At 41.1% G+C, this 17,822-nt stretch overlaps 1 protein-coding gene across 3 annotated transcripts in view; it reads left to right on the top strand.

Moving 5' to 3' along the window:
- The first annotated feature begins 1,391 nt into the window (after positions 1 to 1,391).
- Positions 1,392 to 17,822, top strand: part of DCLK1 (doublecortin like kinase 1) — a 240,238-nt gene continuing 223,807 nt past the window's right edge. For 2 of the 3 annotated variants that reach the window (XM_065051779.1, XM_065051788.1), the window contains exons 1-3: positions 1,450 to 1,726; positions 4,979 to 5,367; positions 16,600 to 16,946. In XM_065051779.1, coding sequence (XP_064907851.1) covers positions 4,992 to 5,367; positions 16,600 to 16,946 — 723 coding nt within the window. In that variant the 5' untranslated portion in view covers positions 1,450 to 1,726; positions 4,979 to 4,991. Of the gene's footprint in view, positions 1,727 to 4,978; positions 5,368 to 16,599; positions 16,947 to 17,822 lie in introns of all 3 variants that reach the window. The other variant, XM_065051797.1, reaches the window with a different exon arrangement.

Below are 17,822 nucleotides of genomic sequence, written 5' to 3'. Positions count from 1 at the left end.
CAAGTGTAGACAAAAGACTTCTGTCTCTGCTCTATGCAATACTTTAGTGATTAAAGAACTCCTTCAGAATGATGAAGACACAGCATCAATTAATTCTTCTCCTTCAGGGAATCTCCTGTCTCCTAAGAGCCTGTCTGTGGACTACTCTAGGGGAGTAAAACAGAAGTGGAGAGCTCTGTCCCCTTCTTCTTTTGAGCCTCTTACAGTTTTTGTAGGCTGAAGGCTTTGTTTGCCTTCAAACAGATTAAGCAGGAGCTTCTGTTCTGATTAGAGGTCTATCACTGGGAGAAGGGCACCCTGGGCTTAAGTCCCTGCTCCACTGATTGTTTCTGGATTTATGGATATAAAACACATAAATTGTCTGTAATACAGACACACAAAGCCATCTTTTGTCCTTCCCAACTGAGTGCCATAACCAGGAGGTTACAGACTAATTCCCTGTCTCTGGTCTAATGCATTTTTAATTCTTTCAGAGTACAAAGTGGAGCAGCTTCAACAGAAGGGACAGAATGTGTTTTCTTCCCTTCCATGTCCCCCTGGACTGTGGGCTGTTTACCTGAGAGAGTTGAAGTCTTTGTTGCACACAGGAAAGCAAAACAGGTCCTGCACCTCGAGAATGTTTTAACCATCAAGATTTTTATATTAAAATGTAGATTAACCAAGCCTTTGAGGAGAAAACATCGGTTACAAGTGAATTTTAGTGTGGAGGTTGTCTTGGCAAGACCTGAGGGGCTCTGGTGTAAGAGGAGCAAGTCGGTCAGATGAAGTCTGAGACGCCTTTGGGCAAATACATCTTCTGGGAAGCTTAAGCACAAAAACTGTAGCACTGTTAGTCACCTCTAAGGTCAGCTGCGACTATGCAAGCAGTGTGAGGAACCCTGACTCCAGTTTTAGTACCCGAATTGTAGGTCAATGCCACCTTCAGAACTCAATCACTGTCATGGGGCTTTGGTGACTGAGCGGGCTCTCAGCATTTCGGGACCATGCGCACCTCGTGGAAACATCAAGTGACACATTTGGTAAAAATACTTCTAAAGGCGTTTTTTGGACGCCGGGCCAGAGCCTCGCAGGAGCGGCAGCAGCAGCCCCCCGCCAGGCACTGCCCTGCCCCGATCGGGGCTCACCGGGGCGGAGGGAGGCAGCGGGCGGGCAGCGACCCGCGGTGCGGCCAGAAATTACCTCGGGGGGAGCACACTGGGACCGTAACCAACTGTCCCGGCGCATCCTCTTCCCCACTCCCCCCCGGCCCGGGACTGCCGGGAGCCGCAGGCGGGCAGCGGGCTCCCCTCCCACCCGCGGGGCGGCTGCGGCGCCTGCCCCGCGGCGCTGAGGGAAGAGTGGGCCCGCAAAGGGAGAAAGGAGAGGGCGAGACGGCGGCGGCGCCGCCCTCTGGAGAGAGCGCCAGGGAGAGGCTGGTGTGAAGAGCCGCATCTCAATGAGGGCCGGGCTAATGCAAATCACTGCAATCGGCAGCAGCAGAAGAAAGGCGAAGCAGCTGCAGCCCAGGCTCCCCAGCAGCGCGCTCCAGCCAGGGGAGGCGTAACAAAGGCAGCGGAGCCGCTTTCTGCGGCAACTACTGCGATTAAAGCCGGGTGGTCGCTGGGGGGGGAGGGGGGGAGCTGCCGCTTTTTGGCCGCTTCTCACTTCGAGCCGCCACCACCGTCTTCTCTCCGCGCCCCGCCAGCAGGTCTGAGGCAGAAGGTGCTCACCAGGCTGCAGAGAACAGGTAGGCGTCCGGGCCGCCCTCTCCTGCCCGGGGGCTGCGGCGTGGCTGTCGGGGCGCAGCCACCGGGCGCCCGGTGCGGTGCGCTGCACCTGTGCCCATTGTGTGGGGCGGCGGCCTCCGCCGAGCGCCGCAGCCCTTTCCGCGGGCGCGGGAGGTGCGGGCTCCGGGCGGGGGGCGGCTGGCTGTGCCAGGCTGGCTATGCCCGGCAGCCTGGGGAACGCACGGGGGCTCCCCCGGCACTGCGGGAGTGCGACCGCAGGCGAACGCACCGCGTTTTTGTCAGCGAGCGGTTCCCACTGCGTTGCCCGACCGCACCGGGGCTGAAATGCTCGATGCCACCTTCCGCCCACTGGTTGTATTTCGAACACGTTTCCACTACTCCAGCAGAATAAACCCCTTTTTTTTTTTTTTCATTGAAGCTGCTGCCGCATGTATCCACGTTTCACCCCCCTCAATGACTTAATAGTCTGTCTGCTCTTTGGTCTCTGAATGATCTTCGTTGGGTCCCGGTCACATCGTTGAATGATTTTTATTTATTTTTTTAAAATCAGCCTGTATGATTGTTGTATGTAATTGCTCGCCCACACCTGCATTATAAATAATTCTTTAACAGATGTATAGGCTGTGAAGTATCGGGCATGGTGTTTTTTCCAGGGGTGTGTCCTTTCGTTTTTCTGTATGTATATGAGCATATATTTATAAACACACACAAATATCTGATCGGATCAAATTGTTTGGGATTTCTTTGTCTGCTCTGACCTTGTGGTTTGAACGTGCTTTTCTGTAAATAGCAGGAGTGTGGTGTTTAAGGGGAGCTCTATTTCTGTTTTAAAGGGCGTAATTGGGAATTACAGCCATTATTGATTAATGCATAAGTGTGTGGAAGAAAGAACAGTGACTCGCAGTTCTTCCTCCTCCCATCTAAATTAGTAGGGCTACAAGTCTCTTAAAAAAGTGTATCTTCATGTAAACTTTTTTTTTTTTTGATTTTTTTTTTGTGTGTGTGTGAGGTGGCTTGAGCAAATGAAACAGCAGACCGAAGAAATATCCATTTTCTTAGCACAGCCATAGCTTTTGAGATACAGTTTCTGAATTGTGAGTTCTGGGATTGTTTAAATCTGAATAACAGGTTCTCACTGGAATTAGAGATGAAGAAAAACAATTGACATAATTTTGTTAACATGGAAACGTTGTTGGGATAATCTTGATCCTAAGCTGTAGCCACTAAGTGATATTTTGTATTTAACCTACAGAGAAGTGTGAGTGAAATGCCACAGCAAATGTTCTTTTCACTGAAATGGGGTGTATGAGTGTATGTATACTGGGCAGGGAAATTAGTCTTTTTCTTATGTAAATACATATGTATGCACATACATACATACTGCATTATATATATGCACATTAGATAGCTTTGAAGTATTTACAAATATAAATCTTGCATAAATGCAAAAGCTCATGATCCTGTGCCAGTGTAACAAAACAAGTTGTAAGCTGTAAACCAAAGCAGGATAAATAATTTCTGCCAAGGCCTGGCACTGGCTGTGGTTAGCCGTCGGCAGGGCTTAGCCATTGGTACCTGTTCTAGTCAAGCACAGGAACTGCTCTGAGAGGTTGCTGAGCACGTCCCCTGCAGCTGGGGTGTCAAACTCATTTTCACCAACAGCTACATCAGCCTCATGGTTGCCTTCAAAGGGCCACATGTAATTTTAGGACTGTGTAAATGTAACTTACTCCTACATTTATAGGAGTGTGGCCCTCAGTGAAAATGAGTTTGACACCTCTGCCCTACAGCTTTGCAGCATCATGGTCCAGCTGTATAATTGTTGGTTTAATACAAACATCTGTAACCTAAAGAGCATCCTCCCTGTGTTTTACAGCTGGTCTGAATATATTTTTTTTTCTTAATGGTCACACAATTATGAGTGGTTGAAAGAAAGCTTGTGCTTGCTATTTTTTTTCTTTTTATTGGAAATCAATGAGACCACTTCTAAATGAGGTCTATGTATCTGTGCTATAAATAAGCTTACAGTGCTTTGCTGTTCTGTAGACAACTACAAATCTAGGTGCATCCTAAATTAAAAGAAATGTGTTTTGAACCTAATGATCTCTTGATCATTCTATTTCTTTTTGTTATTTTTATTCTTTTATTTTTAAAGACTAATGTGCAAATTATAGTATTTAGGCTTGTGTTGGTTGTAAAAAGGAACAGAAGTATCTACTTTCTTAATTTCATTTCAGAACATGTGAACTTCCATGTATATGAAATGTATTGAAAAGCTGCTATCAGTTTAGTCAGAGCTGATGGGATTTTGTCACTGTCAAACATGGGCCACACCAATTGCCCATTTGCCCATTGACAGTGAATTTATCACTCCTTCAGTGATAGTTCTGTAGGCAAAAGAAACTGTCAGCCTTAATCAATTTGAATATTAGATCTAGAGTATTAATAAAAATTCTATCAAATTTTATAAATCACTGAAGTAGCTTGCTTGCTGAAAAATACTAGTTTCCTGTCTCCCTCTCTCTTTTTTTTTTTTTTCCTAATTTCATGACTCTTGAACACTTCTGTTGGTTCAATGTATGCAAAGTATTTGCACAATTGCACAACAGGAATAATTTATTACAAAGATTAGGCTGTAGGGAGACCAGTAGTTGGAATACGTGAGTACTTTTGAACAGGGGGCTTGACCCACTAAGTCCATGTACTGGCAGTGGTAGTCCTGATTCACATCACCAACCTGCAACATCTATTCCTCTGAGAAGTTCTTAATTTCTGTTTGACGACTGGTTGCCCTTCTGAAATGACACCTCTCAAGACCACAGTTGGAAAAAACAATTTAGTGTCTAGAAGGTAGACTGAACTCAAATTTCACCTGAATATAACATGAGAAAAAGTAGAAAGTTGATGCGTTTGCTCTTTTTTTCCAGTAGCTCAACTTTGTCACCTCATTTTCAGACCTTACTGAATTTGAATAAACACCTTAATGTTTGCATATCATTAGCAGTTTGTTTCATGAGTGGAGTTTCTGCAGTGTATAAAAGCCTAACTAATAAACTAGGTTTTGTGGCATGGCAAGAGAGTTAGTTGTAAAATGGATGTGGGAACGTAGCATGCTTTCATTCAAACATTTTTCTCAACTTGGAAAGTGGTCCTCTGTAAGTGCCATGTATTAAACATGAAGTCTCAAAGTAGAGCTCTCTTAAAATGTGTAAGTTCCTTAAACTTTTTCTCTTCTCTTGTGCGTCCCTTAGGTTGAATTTCAAGATGTCCTTTGGGAGAGATATGGAGCTGGAGCATTTTGATGAGCGTGATAAAGCGCAGCGATATGGCAGGGGGTCCCGGGTAAATGGTTTGCCCAGCCCTACTCACAGTGCCCACTGCAGCTTTTACCGAACCCGTACTCTACAGACCCTGAGTTCTGAGAAAAAAGCCAAGAAAGTTCGTTTCTATCGTAATGGAGACCGGTATTTCAAAGGGATTGTATATGCCATCTCCCCTGACCGATTTAGATCCTTTGAAGCTCTCCTGGCTGATCTGACCCGAACTCTCTCTGACAACGTGAATCTGCCCCAGGGAGTGAGAACAATCTACACGATTGATGGCTCCAAGAAGATTTCTTCCTTGGACCAGCTAGTAGAAGGTCAGCAGTAAGATTTGGATGTGTAATGTTGTGTTTGAGTCAGTTTTTGTCTAATCTCTTAAGTTTTCCACAAATAAGTAATGGTATTGTTCTTATTGATAAAGAAGGGGTCTCCAATGGTATAACTAGAATTGTGAATATTTTAAATTGTGTAATGAAATATTGTTGGCTTGCTACTTATTTCCCTCTTGTTGAAAGTGTCTGACCTTTCCCTTTCTGTTAACCTAGTGCTGACAGTCCTAGATCTTGAAAATTGTACCTGCTGCTTCTTTTGAACTTGCATATTTGAAAATGCCAAGGAGAGTTTAGTCAGTTACGCTTGGCCAGGTCCATGGTGCTGATGAAACCTACATGAAATTAACTTCTGACAGATTTATTTTATTTTATTTTTTTAATCTATACCTAGTGAAGACCTCCAGCTCTTTCCTACAAGTAAAAATGCCTTAAGTAAAATACTGTCCTTTCATGGAGTGGCATGAATGAGTCAACCTGTTAAAAAAAACAGTGTTGTCGCCATGGTTCAGTTGAGGTAGACTGTAAACTTTCTCCCCTATAGCATTTCTCTTTTCCTTTGCCCCAGTCCATAGGAATCTTTACATTGTTTTCAAATAAAGCTAATATACCTACAGTATAAAGCATTACCAGTGATTTGGTCAGAACTGACAAGTCTTGGTCACTGTCAAACATCAGAGATGGTAGTTGCTAATTTGTCCATCAACAATGAATTTGTCACTCCTTCAGTGATAGTTTTGTTGGCAAAAGAAGCTGTCAGCATTAATCAATTTTAATACTAGTCCTAGGATATTAATAATACCTTTCACAAGTTTTACAAAAGTTGAAGTAGCTTTTCCAACATAAAGTGCTTCTGGCTTGCAGTGGGTTTCTTTTTGTGTGTGTAGGCCATAGCTCCTAGTATAAAACAACAGAATGTAGAAAATCTGAAGGCACATGGCCATAACTGAGGTTGTTTTTTGTCTGTAAGGTTTAAATGCAGGTGCTGGACTGTGTTCAAAGAAAATAAAGGTGGAACAATTTTTTCATCATTGCTTTCATCTTGCCTCTGGCCCCAGTGTGCCACGGGCAAACCTGTGAAGCATGAACCTATAGCCACTGGAGAGCCAATCTAGGGTTGTAACAGAGAATGTAATTTCTTGATGGTTTTCATTTTTAGCACCAGGTGAGAGAACTTGCAGTATCAGGATGTAATAAGAGGATCAGAAGAGTGATGATATGGGAGAGAAGAAAAAAAGAGTAACGCTGAATAAGGTTCCTGAAAGAGGAGCACATCTTTGCTTAGCAGGTGTTCAGCCACTGTTGAGTTCTCTGCTTTAGATCTTGTAGCAGAGGAAAGCTTTTTAAGGAGAAGTTTTCAGAACAAGATATTCTTGATAATCCTCCTTGCATAAAAAGGAGAGTAAGAGACAACACGAAGATGCTCCAAAAAAAAAAAAAAAAAAAAATGAAGTGGTGGGATTGTCCATGTAAGTTAGGGGTTTTGGGGTTAGAACCATAGGTTTAGTGAAAAGGAAACTGGTCTTAAGATCAGTGTTATGAATTCCAGGGCAGAATTAGAACTGCATTTGTCAGGACAGAATTTAATTGGTGGAGAAAATCAATTTCTGGGAGGAAACACCAATATTAATCAACATCTGTTTAAAAGCAGTGTTTGTGCTTTTTCTTCTCAGTAGCAGTATAAATAATTGTGCTTATTTGATTGGTATGCTCATCAAGAAGCAAGTATCATTGATGTTAATGTTGATTTGCACAGTCTTTTGCTGCCAGTCAGAATCAGCTTTTGAAAAGAAAGAACTGAAAGCAGAAATAAATTCAGCAACCTATAAGACTGATTTATTTCAGCATCCTAGAGAAGAATAATTCCAGTTATAAATCAGTCAGTCAAAATGAATGACACTATCAAAACATAAGTTTTATTTTAAAGGGCTTTAGGATTTTTTTTAGTTCCGTGGGACTTTCTTCCTTACCTTCTCAGTGAACACATCCTCTCTTCCTGTGTATAGTTTAAGTTGGACAGTTTTATTTTCTTATGCCATTAACACTGGGATTTGCAGACATTAGTTTTTGTGTGCGAGTAGAGAGCTATGTCCTTGTTCTGCCCGAAAGTGGGCTTCTGTTTATTTGTATAAATCTGCAAAATGGGTTATTTTGTTCTGTTACTTCTGTTGAGCTTCACTGTAGAGTACAGGTTCACATATTATTAGCTTGGTGATGGTTTTTATGTAAGGTCCTTTCACTCTTTACTGTACAAATTTATTAGAGTTTGGCTAGTCTGGTACAGTATTAATTAGCTTGAAGCTGTGCTTTGTGTTTAAATAGCTGGAAAATCACTTGATTTTTGCCTCTTGCCAAATGACATTTGTGCTCAAACTATTGAAATACAAAGCATTGCTTTTGTCATGTTTGCCATGATGAGATTATTCCCTTACCGTTTGAATTAATTTAATGAGATTTATGAATTTAGACTTTTTTTTTTTTTTTTTGGCATTGATTTTAACAATTGCATTGTAAGATAAATGTGTAAGGCTTTGATTTGGTGGTATTTTTTGCCTTTATGCCTGTGAGGAAGTTACTATGCTCTTGTCTTCCCATATGGTACTTGAAGACAGAGAAGTAACTAGCTCCTGGGGGAAACAAGGCAGCAGCCACTGTCTTTCATCCCATGGCTAAATACATAGAACTGCATGAAAGATAGTCCCAAAGGAACAAAGATTGTAAAGGATCTGTTTTGCTTCAGTAATGTTTAGTTCTGTCCTGCACACGGCTCAAAGTTGGTGGGGGTAGATGCCGGTGCTATAAGTAATTTTGAGGTGCATGGATGCATTTTCCCTTTGTTTGAAACTAAGGACTTCCATAGTTTGTTTGGGATTTTTTTTGTTTGTTTGTTTTTTAGACTTGGGGCATGTGAGATTTGTTGAAATTTGATAACAAGGGGTATGCACTATTGTAAAAAGTGTTACATGCTCTGTAACTCTTCTTCTGTCACCTTAGATGAAGGAAATAATACAATAATACCTTCTCTTTGTCAGACCTGGACTATCTCACCTTTAAAGAATGGTTTCCAAATACAGAATGACTTTATTCCCTAGGTATGACATATAATCAAAGCATGTAGAAACAATAAAGATGAAGTTGCTCTTAAGGCTAAATTGTCTAGAAGCAAACGAAGTCTCAGGAAAGGACTAAACGCCTTTTGCTTTTCCAAAGCGTACCTTCTTTAAAGCTGAAGGCACAGATGGACAGATGGTTCTTACCCCCAAATTACCTTTCAACAGTGTAACAGGAACAGTAATAGGTTGTAAATGAGCATGATAACTCTGAAACAAAGAGTGTTATTTACAATTTTTACTCCCAAGGTCATGCTATGTGGAACAAAGACCACAGAATCAATCCATAACCAGAACTGCATCCCCTTTATATTAATTTTTGTAATAATATTACCACAGAGTCTTGAGTATGAACCAGAATCAATTATTTTAGGTTTCCACAATACCTACCACAAAAGATGAACCCTGCAGCAGAGAACTGGCAATCAAAGACAAACCAAAAAACCCCAAACCACAAGATGGATAAGAAAGTACTGGAAAAAATAGTCACATGCCAATATTGGGTGCACTGCCAAGCTATTGTAAAGATTTGTATGTGTGCACATGTTTTGCGTGGGTATGATGTCAAAAATGGTTTAAGGAATAACCTGAAGAAGAAAAACTAATATCTCTCTGAGATTATCTCAGAGCTGTAATTCTCATTGAAGGAGCAGTTTTAAAGAGCACAGGTATACCAGTTTTAAAATCTGGTAATGGTAGTAACTATCTAATCATTTTTGAGAGATGGGAACCTCACTGCAGTGGCAGAGGAGAAGATGCCTCACATGAGGACTGTGAGAAGGCACTTGTGGGTGGAGGCAGGCAGTTTATGTTCAAAGAATAACAAAATCACTTTGGTTGGAAAAGACCCTCCAGACTGAGTACAGCGGTTAAACTAACACTGTCACTAAACCACATCACGAAGAACCTCATCTATAGGTCTTTTAAACACCTCCAGGGATGGCGACTCAACCACCTCCCTGGTCAGCCTGTTCCAATGCCTGATAACCCTTTCCGTGAAGAAATTTTTCCTGAAATCCAATCTTAACCTCCCCTAGTGCAACTTGAGGGCATTTCTTCTCTTCCTATCACTTGTCACTTGGGAGAAGAGACCAACACCCACCTCACTACAACCTCCTTCCAGGTAGCTGTAGAGAATGGTAACGTCTCCCCTCAGCCTCCTTTTCTCCAGGCTATACAGCCTGTCTTTTTTGTAGTGAGGGACCCAAAATGAATACAGTATTTCAGGTGGGGCCTCACCAGTGCTGAGTACAGGGGGACAATCACTTCTCTAGTCCTCTGGCCACACTATTGCTGATACAAGCCAGGATGCTGTTGGCCATTTTTGGCCACCTGGGCACACTGCTGGCTCATGTTCAACCAGCTGTCAGTCAACACCCCCTGATCCATCTCTGCCAGGCAGCTTTCCAGTCACTCTTCCTGAGCCTGTAGTGCTGCCTGGGGTTGTTGTGACCCAAGTGCAGGACCCAGCACTTGGCCTTGTTATACCCCATAAAATTGACCTGACCCCATTGATCCAGCCAGTCCAGATTCCTCTATGGAGCCTTTCTACCCTTTAGCAGATCAACACTCCCACCCAACTTGATGTTGTCTCCAAACTTACTAAGGGTGCCCTCAATCCCCTCATCCAGATCATTGATAAAGAGATTAAACAGAACTGGCCCCAATACTGAGCCCTGGGGAACACCACTCATGACCAGCTGCCAACTGCATTTGACTCTGTTCACCACAACTCTTTGGGCCCAGCCCTCCAGGCAGTTCAGCCATCCAGGCCCTGAGCTGCCAGATTCTCCAGGAAAATGCTGTGGGATACGGTGTCAAAGGCTTTACTGAAGAATAGGCAGATGCAGCAAAGGAGTTCCCTGCCTGTGGAGTGTTCAAAAGGCAGTGTTTCTTTACTTTGATGGGCTGTGACAGTGTTCCTGACTTTGTATGTGGATCTTGCTGCTCCCACCAGCACGTTGTTTCCCTTGTCTCAGCGTTTCCCTCTCTACCTGCTACTACTGCCGCCTCCTTGGCTCTGCCACCCTCTCCAGTGGTGCCAATGAGTAGCCCAGCCAAGCCAGACTGTAGTAACTGATGATGTGGTCTCTGATGTGCTCTGGAGCTAATGCTCTTTCTTCTAAGTCAATCCTACCTCAGCAGCTGGGAATTTATGTGCTGGCAAGATTTGTATGCATATGTAATATGCTTTCAAAATAATAATATTAAAGCATCTGTTTATTTTTTTTTGGTAGAGCTGACGGTATGTGGACATTTGTTTAGAGGGTTGAATTTACACTGGATATTTACCATGGACTTCATCCAGGGCTATCGAAGTTAGTGAAACTTGGACTGGATCCTGTGGCAGAATTGCCTGCAATCCTTATATTGTTTAATAAACAAACAGCTGAATAATCCTCTTGCATAAAATGGTAGAGGGTTGTTCTGGCACTGTTTATTTGATTATTTGATTTCACAAATTTGAGAAGATTAATCCATTAGCCAGTTGATTCACACTGTGTCCTTCTTAACAACTTCTTGGAAGATTCCATGGTTTCTTATTCTAGGTGCTTCCCAATTATTTTAAGTGTGTCCAATGTCTGTCTTGCTTGTAGCAAAACTGTGGAAATTGGGGGGGGGGGGGGGGGGGGGGGGGGGCAGAGGAGGAAGAAGTATGTCTTTATTTTTTTACTTGGCTTTTGATGAGGAAAAAAAACATTTTTAGTTTGAGCTGAGCAGAAATGATGATGTGTGAAAGAAGTCATTTAAAAGATCTGAGGAGATCTGATTTAAAGTTTCTGGTGCATCTGATTGCTACGTGTCAACATGAGTAGGTCAGACCTCCTATAGATGCTCCATGTCTTTTGCACTGTTGCATTTTTTCAAACACTGCAGAAAGACAGGGCAGCAGTAATGTAGTTTAAGTAGGTTATTGCTCTATTAACAAACACATTTGGGACCTATCAGGTAGTAACTTATATTCAGGTCATCTTCCTTTTGCAATCTCTGATCTGTGTGCTGAGGGATAGTCAGAACTCTTTGTCCTTTCCCCCAAGAGATTGCTCTTCTGCCTTTAGCATGTACAAACCCAAAGGGTGGAGGTGAAGAGGAGCAGGTGTGCCTATTGCATGGGATGCTGGAGGTGCCAGCCCTTTTCCTCTTCTCTTCATCTGTTTATTGCCTCATCTGTTGGGGGAAGTGGACCAGAGTGAGTGACAGCTGCACTGACCAGCCTTACCAGGATGCCCCAGCACCAACCACAATGTGCAGTTACTGGCAGCTCCTCCACATCTGGTGGGCTCATAAATTAACTCTCCTTTCCTCATACATACTCTGCTACAAGGAATCAACACTGTTTTCGATAAATTGGCAGTCCTGCTGCCTCACAAAGGGGTTGGTTGTTCCCCCTCTGCATGCGTGGCTCAAACAGGTTCTCCATTCCTTCTCCAGGGTTTTTAAGACCAGCTAGCTTCTTTATGAAGCTATTTTAGGCCAAGTCACCTTTAGCACAGAAAAGCAATTGAAATAATCCCTTTTAAGAGATAATGCCTTGTAGTGAGAATATCAGCAAACTAAAGGAAGGAAACTGACTGCTAATACCAATATGCCAAAGGAGGAATCAAACATTTGCATCAGGAAAGCCCTGGTACTTACAGGCAATGATTCAATGTCTCCTTAGCAGCCACCTTGTACACAGATATTATTTTTCAAATTACATTACATACATGAAGCATGTAATGAAATTCCGTCATGATCTATAAGAACTATCCTTGAGCGTTACATGGCTCTACTGGTTCAGATGCGTTGTATTGGACAGGTGTGTAACTGCAGGTAGTAGGTTTTTGTGTCTTTTGAAAAAAATGTATTTTTAAGCATAAACTGAGTTTTGGGATCTGTCCTACATGATTAGCTTTCTGATTGGCTTCTTAATGCTAAGATTTATTTTAATTTTTTCACGTGGGATTTCCTGAAGTGTTGAGCAGTTGCATAATTTAAATTGTAGGATTACTGATTCAAAACTGGCAAACAAGCATTATGTTTGTTTTTTTGTTTTTTTTTTTTTTTTTTGTTTTTTTTTTTTTTGTTTTTTTTTTTTTTGTTTTTTTTTAAAGGTTAAGGTAACTTGCTCTTCATTTGCACTGTTGCTGTGAGGAGGTGGGGGTCTGTCAAGAATGGAACACTTCCTAACATTTAGTAATTAATTTTTTCCGTACATGTCAGATATCTCCAGACAGCTGAGTTGTCTCCCTTTTTTTCTGATGGCTATTGATAGTGTAATGGAGTCAAAATTTCATTAGTGGCAGCTGATTGCACTGTGAAACCCTCACTCCCCTCTCCTGGGGAGCTGCAATCTAACAGACATTTTTGGTGAGCTGTCTTTCCTATTATTTTGTTTAATCCAGCATCTCCAAAGATTCTTTCTTCAACAAGTGTTCTGTTACAAATCCAGCGTTTGCAGATGGTCAATTTCTTTCTCGAGCTGCCAGTTAGTCAAAGCTGGTGTTTGTGGGCTGTATTTGTGCTTAGGCTTGACCCAGAGTAAGAGCTGATGGTGTTCAGTGGGATTTCTCAAGCAGATGTGTTTTTCTGGTGCTCTGGAGCTGGAGAAAGCAACTTGCTGCTGGTGTTGGATATCTGCAGATCACAGCTTCTGTCTCCCTACAGGCACAAGTCACAGGAGTGAGTCTGTAGTCTGCACAGCAGTTATAGCCAAATGTTGCAAAAAATAGAAACTGGAAAAAAAAACCATACCTGTGTCATCTCCTGATAGTCATGGTGAGGAAGCAATTGCTAAGGCAGAAGGTGGTTTTGTTGGACTAGTAAGTCATGCTACTTGTGAAACTTCTTTGCTGTCTTCCTTCCTTCAGGTAACTGAAAAAGAAGTGAGGATGAAAATCCTAGTCCTTTGAGATTTCCTCTGTCTACAGACACCATGGATGCTGAAGAATTAGATTAGACATTTAAATTTCTGTCTTCTATGAGGGTGGGTCCCACATTCAGGAAATTTAAGCTTGGATTTAGGTTTATAGTGTTTTGAGCGCCTACAATGTGCTGGATGTCACCATAAAGCAGGGTTTACTGATCTTAGGATCAGATAAAAGACACTTCTAGGACATAGGGGTTTTGTCCTTTTAGTTTTTATTCTAACAGGCCTGATTCTAAGGACCCCTATGAATGAGAACTGGTGTCCTTGGCTAACATTCCTGAAGGTTTATAAGCCCTAGCACTTTGCTTGAAGTAGAAACAGTCTTAAATACTAGCATTATGGGAGAATTGTCTGTATTTCTGTTTTGCTATCTAAAATAGCTCTTACTAAATATATTTCATCTTAGAAGGCCTTGTATACCTGCAAGATATTCTGTAGCTAAATATGAGCCTCTTCAAGGAAGACAAATATATCTTGGTGCAAATATTTTTATTGATGTAGTACTGTTGGAAATGAACAAAGGGAAAACAATCTGATGGTCATATACACAAAATTACTTTTGTAATAAAGAGCTGACATGTGCTCTTAAATGCTACATGGAACCCAGCTGACCTTTATAGCTGATATTAAAAATCATGTGGAAAGCTATCCTTTCAAGAAGGGGCACCAAAAGAGTTCTTAATAAAGTAAATGTAAACAAGAAAGTAATGTAAATATTCTGGGTTCGACATGCATGGTCATTTGTTTATGCACCTGCTCTTCAAGAAGTGAGTTTTAATACGAGAACTTGTTTTTAAAGGAATAATTGTTATTTCATGCAACTAAACTGAAAAATTTCTCCAAAAGCACTGAACCTGAAAATCTGATTTTTACTCCTCCCACTCAGAAGAATTTGCTGGTGGATTTTAGGTCTTATAGTGGAGATAATAGATTTTGTTTAAAAATTTCCAAAGGAGACTTCTGCAAAGTATTTCATAGAATAGCTAATTATTGAGTGCAGTCATATTCATAGTAGGATATTTGTTTATTTTTTCCTTACAAAATACTATTAATGTATGGATATGGTTACTGGCAGCTCCTCCACATCTGGTGGGCTCGTAAATTAACTCTCCTTTCCTCATACATACTCTGCTACAAGGAATCAACACTGTTTTCGATAAATTGGCGGTCCTGCTGCCTCACAAAGGGGTTGGTTGTTCCCCCTCTGCATGCATGGCTCAAACAGGTTCTCCATTCCTTCTCCAGGGTTTTTAAGACCAGCTAGCTTCTTTATGAAGCTATTTTAGGCCAAGTCACCTTTAGCACAGAAAAGCAATTGAAATAATCCCTTTTAAGAGATAATGCCTCGTAGTGAGAATATCAGCAAACTAAAGGAAGGAAACTGCTAATACCAATATGCCAAAGGAGGAATCAAACATTTGCATCAGGAAAGCCCTGGTACTTACAGGCAATGATTCAATGTCTCCTTAGCAGCCACCTTGTACACAGATATTATTTTTTAAATTACATTACATACATGAAGCATGTAATGAAATTCTGTTATGATCTATAAGAACTATCCTTGAGCGTTACATGGCTCTAGTGGTTCAGATGCGTTGAATTTGGACAGGTGTGTAACTGCAAGTAGTAGGTTTTTGTGTCTTTTTAAAAAAATATATTTTTAAGCATAAACTGAGTTTTGGGATCTGTCCTACATGATTAGCTTTCTGATTAGTTTCTCAATGCTAAGATTTATTTTAATTTTTTCACGTGGGATTTCCTGAAGCCAGCATTCCTTGTGTGCTGCTTTGTCTGTGGGGTTGTGTTTGGTGCCCTGAAACCTTAAAATTTGTGTCCAGGAGTAGAATTTAAAAACCTGCTTTTCTTTTAACTGTTGAACTATGAGGTCTGTTTCCTTAGGGTAGAGATCATTAGGAAAATCTTTGGTTCTTATGTGCTTTTTGGCATAGGAGGTACATCACTGTGTTTTGACCTGTTTTTATTTTAATATTGTGGGCTGAACTGCTAACATGAAGACCTCTATGCTGTTGCCACACATTGAACCCAGAATAATTAAAGCATCTTGGATATTTTTGTGGTATTCTTCAGGATAAGATTTTGAATTATTTGTAATGGAGTTTAACTGCAGGCTGCCAGAAGGTGTGGTCTTGCTTCATCTGGTATTGTGATTCTTTTTTATTATATTTTTTATTATTATTTTGTTCAGCCAGAGGGTGAACTGGAGCAGCTTATTGCAAAATTAGTATTGTCTTTGTTATGTTCAATGAGATCAGCGAACTGATCTAACACACCCGATATGACTGGCAGTGCAGTCACCCAGTCAAGCCCAAGGGAGAGGTTGGGAACACCCAAGCAGGTGCCCCTTTTTTGCAGCAGCCTGCAGCTGGACAGGATTAAGGTATTAATGAGCAGAGACATGCTGGTGTTTTCTGGTCATGTTATATTATAGTTCTCCAGAAATTGTGGTTATCGTAATTGTAAAAATATTTTATTGTAGACAGTGTTCCAATAGAAATACAAGCTACACACTATTTTTTTTTTCTTTAAAATATGGTCTATTTGTTGTGAGAAGGACTCTGTAATTACTACTCTCTGCCTTCCTTTCCCACCCGTATTAGATATTGAGTCAGTAGAATAATACAGTGAGATTTGTTGCCTAGAGGTATCCTGGGTTTATGCTACTTAAGACTTTAAATAGTCAAGTGTTGACAAATTTCCTCTGACACTTTCGTTCACCTCTTATAGAAAGCTATTTGTAACCTATATTTTTTGATAATGTTTCATTTTATTTCCTCTGAAGTGTTTGGGGCCCGCTGTTTTGTTAGGAGCAGGCCATTTAAGCATGAAGGGTTTGGGACTACTGTGATAATGCGCTGGGGCTGGGCAGCTGATTAGAGATGAACACCACTTACTGACAGCAGCGATTCCCACTGCAGATGGTGTTTTCTGAAAAGAAAACTGCTACTTTCAAGGATTTTTTTTTTAACAGCATTTTCTGAGTGGTTAGCTGACGAGTGATCTTTAAAAGTTATTTTATATTTTGTAGCATCTGAGAAGGGAAGAGATCAATATTTTATAGCTGTAGATCAAGAATGATAAGAATAATGTTTAATAATTTAATTTGATTTCTACTCTCGTGTTTGTTTGTTTTTCCTCCCCTCTCCAATCTGACTTACTGGTCTGACATTTTTGTTTTGACAGGGGAAAGCTATGTATGTGGTTCCATAGAACCCTTCAAGAAACTGGAGTACACTAAGAATGTAAACCCAAACTGGTCAGTGAATGTTAAGACAACTTCTACTTCTCGTTCAGTGCCGTCTCTCGCCACTGCTAAAGGAGGTACTCCAGATGCAAAAGAGAATAAGGATTTCATTAGGCCTAAACTAGTCACTATCATCAGGAGCGGAGTGAAACCACGAAAAGCAGTCCGGATTCTGCTCAACAAGAAGACAGCACATTCATTTGAACAGGTTCTCACTGATATAACTGATGCCATCAAGCTGGATTCGGGAGTGGTTAAACGCTTATACACACTAGATGGAAAACAGGTAAGAATTTTCATTATGATCTTTCTCAGCATGAAGAAAATGCAGTTTTCCAATAGGAAGAGAATAGCACATTAGTAAAAAATTACTTTTTTCTAGGACATAGAAGCAAGCCTTCCACTGCTTATAGTGTACTTAAAATCTGTGAGCAGTTCAGGAATGTATCATGAAGCATTACTTGGCCTCAGTGATGTTCTTGCCATTTATGATAAATAATAGCTCTAAATCTGTCAGTCGAAAGTGTGATGTGGTTTTGGCTCTGCATGCCGGAAATGTAGGATGAAGGATGTAATTTTAAAGAACCTCATTCTGTTAACTTATTTCAGCTCTTTCTTGCAGCAGTTTTGTGAGTCATTATACTTGCCTTTCCATAAACTGTGAGAACAAACAGTGATGGCACATTCCACCATGATAAATGCAGGACTACTGCTGTCCAGAGTGACCAAACAATAAGTCTTAGTGCAGCTAGAATGGATTATCAAGAACGTGCAAACTTAAAAAATGAGTGAGCTTTTTCCCTTTTGCAGGAAAGCAGGTAGGGTTATATGTGGTGCCCACATTTATTGAAGAGTTTCTTGTAGGTTACATATTTTTTCTGTGACATACATTCAAGCAGTGTCTCTTTTTTGCTGACTTATTCAGTTGTGGTAAGGTGAGATTTTGAGAGGCTTTTTACTGAACTTGGGGATAGAGGGACAAGAAAAAATATTACAGAGTAATCCTACTTCTTTTTTGTCTTTCACTTTATTTGTAATTTATCTATGGACATGTATTAATTATAGAAAAATTGGAGAAGCTGTTAACCTGGTGAAGGGCAAGGCTAATTTCAGCATGACCTGAATTGATTTAGAGCAATGGTGACTCTAGAGAAATAAGGCA

Source organism: Columba livia, chromosome 1 (assembly GCF_036013475.1).
Source record: "Columba livia isolate bColLiv1 breed racing homer chromosome 1, bColLiv1.pat.W.v2, whole genome shotgun sequence".
NCBI lineage: Eukaryota > Metazoa > Chordata > Aves > Columbiformes > Columbidae > Columba > Columba livia.
This window is presented reverse-complemented; position numbering and strand designations above follow the sequence as displayed.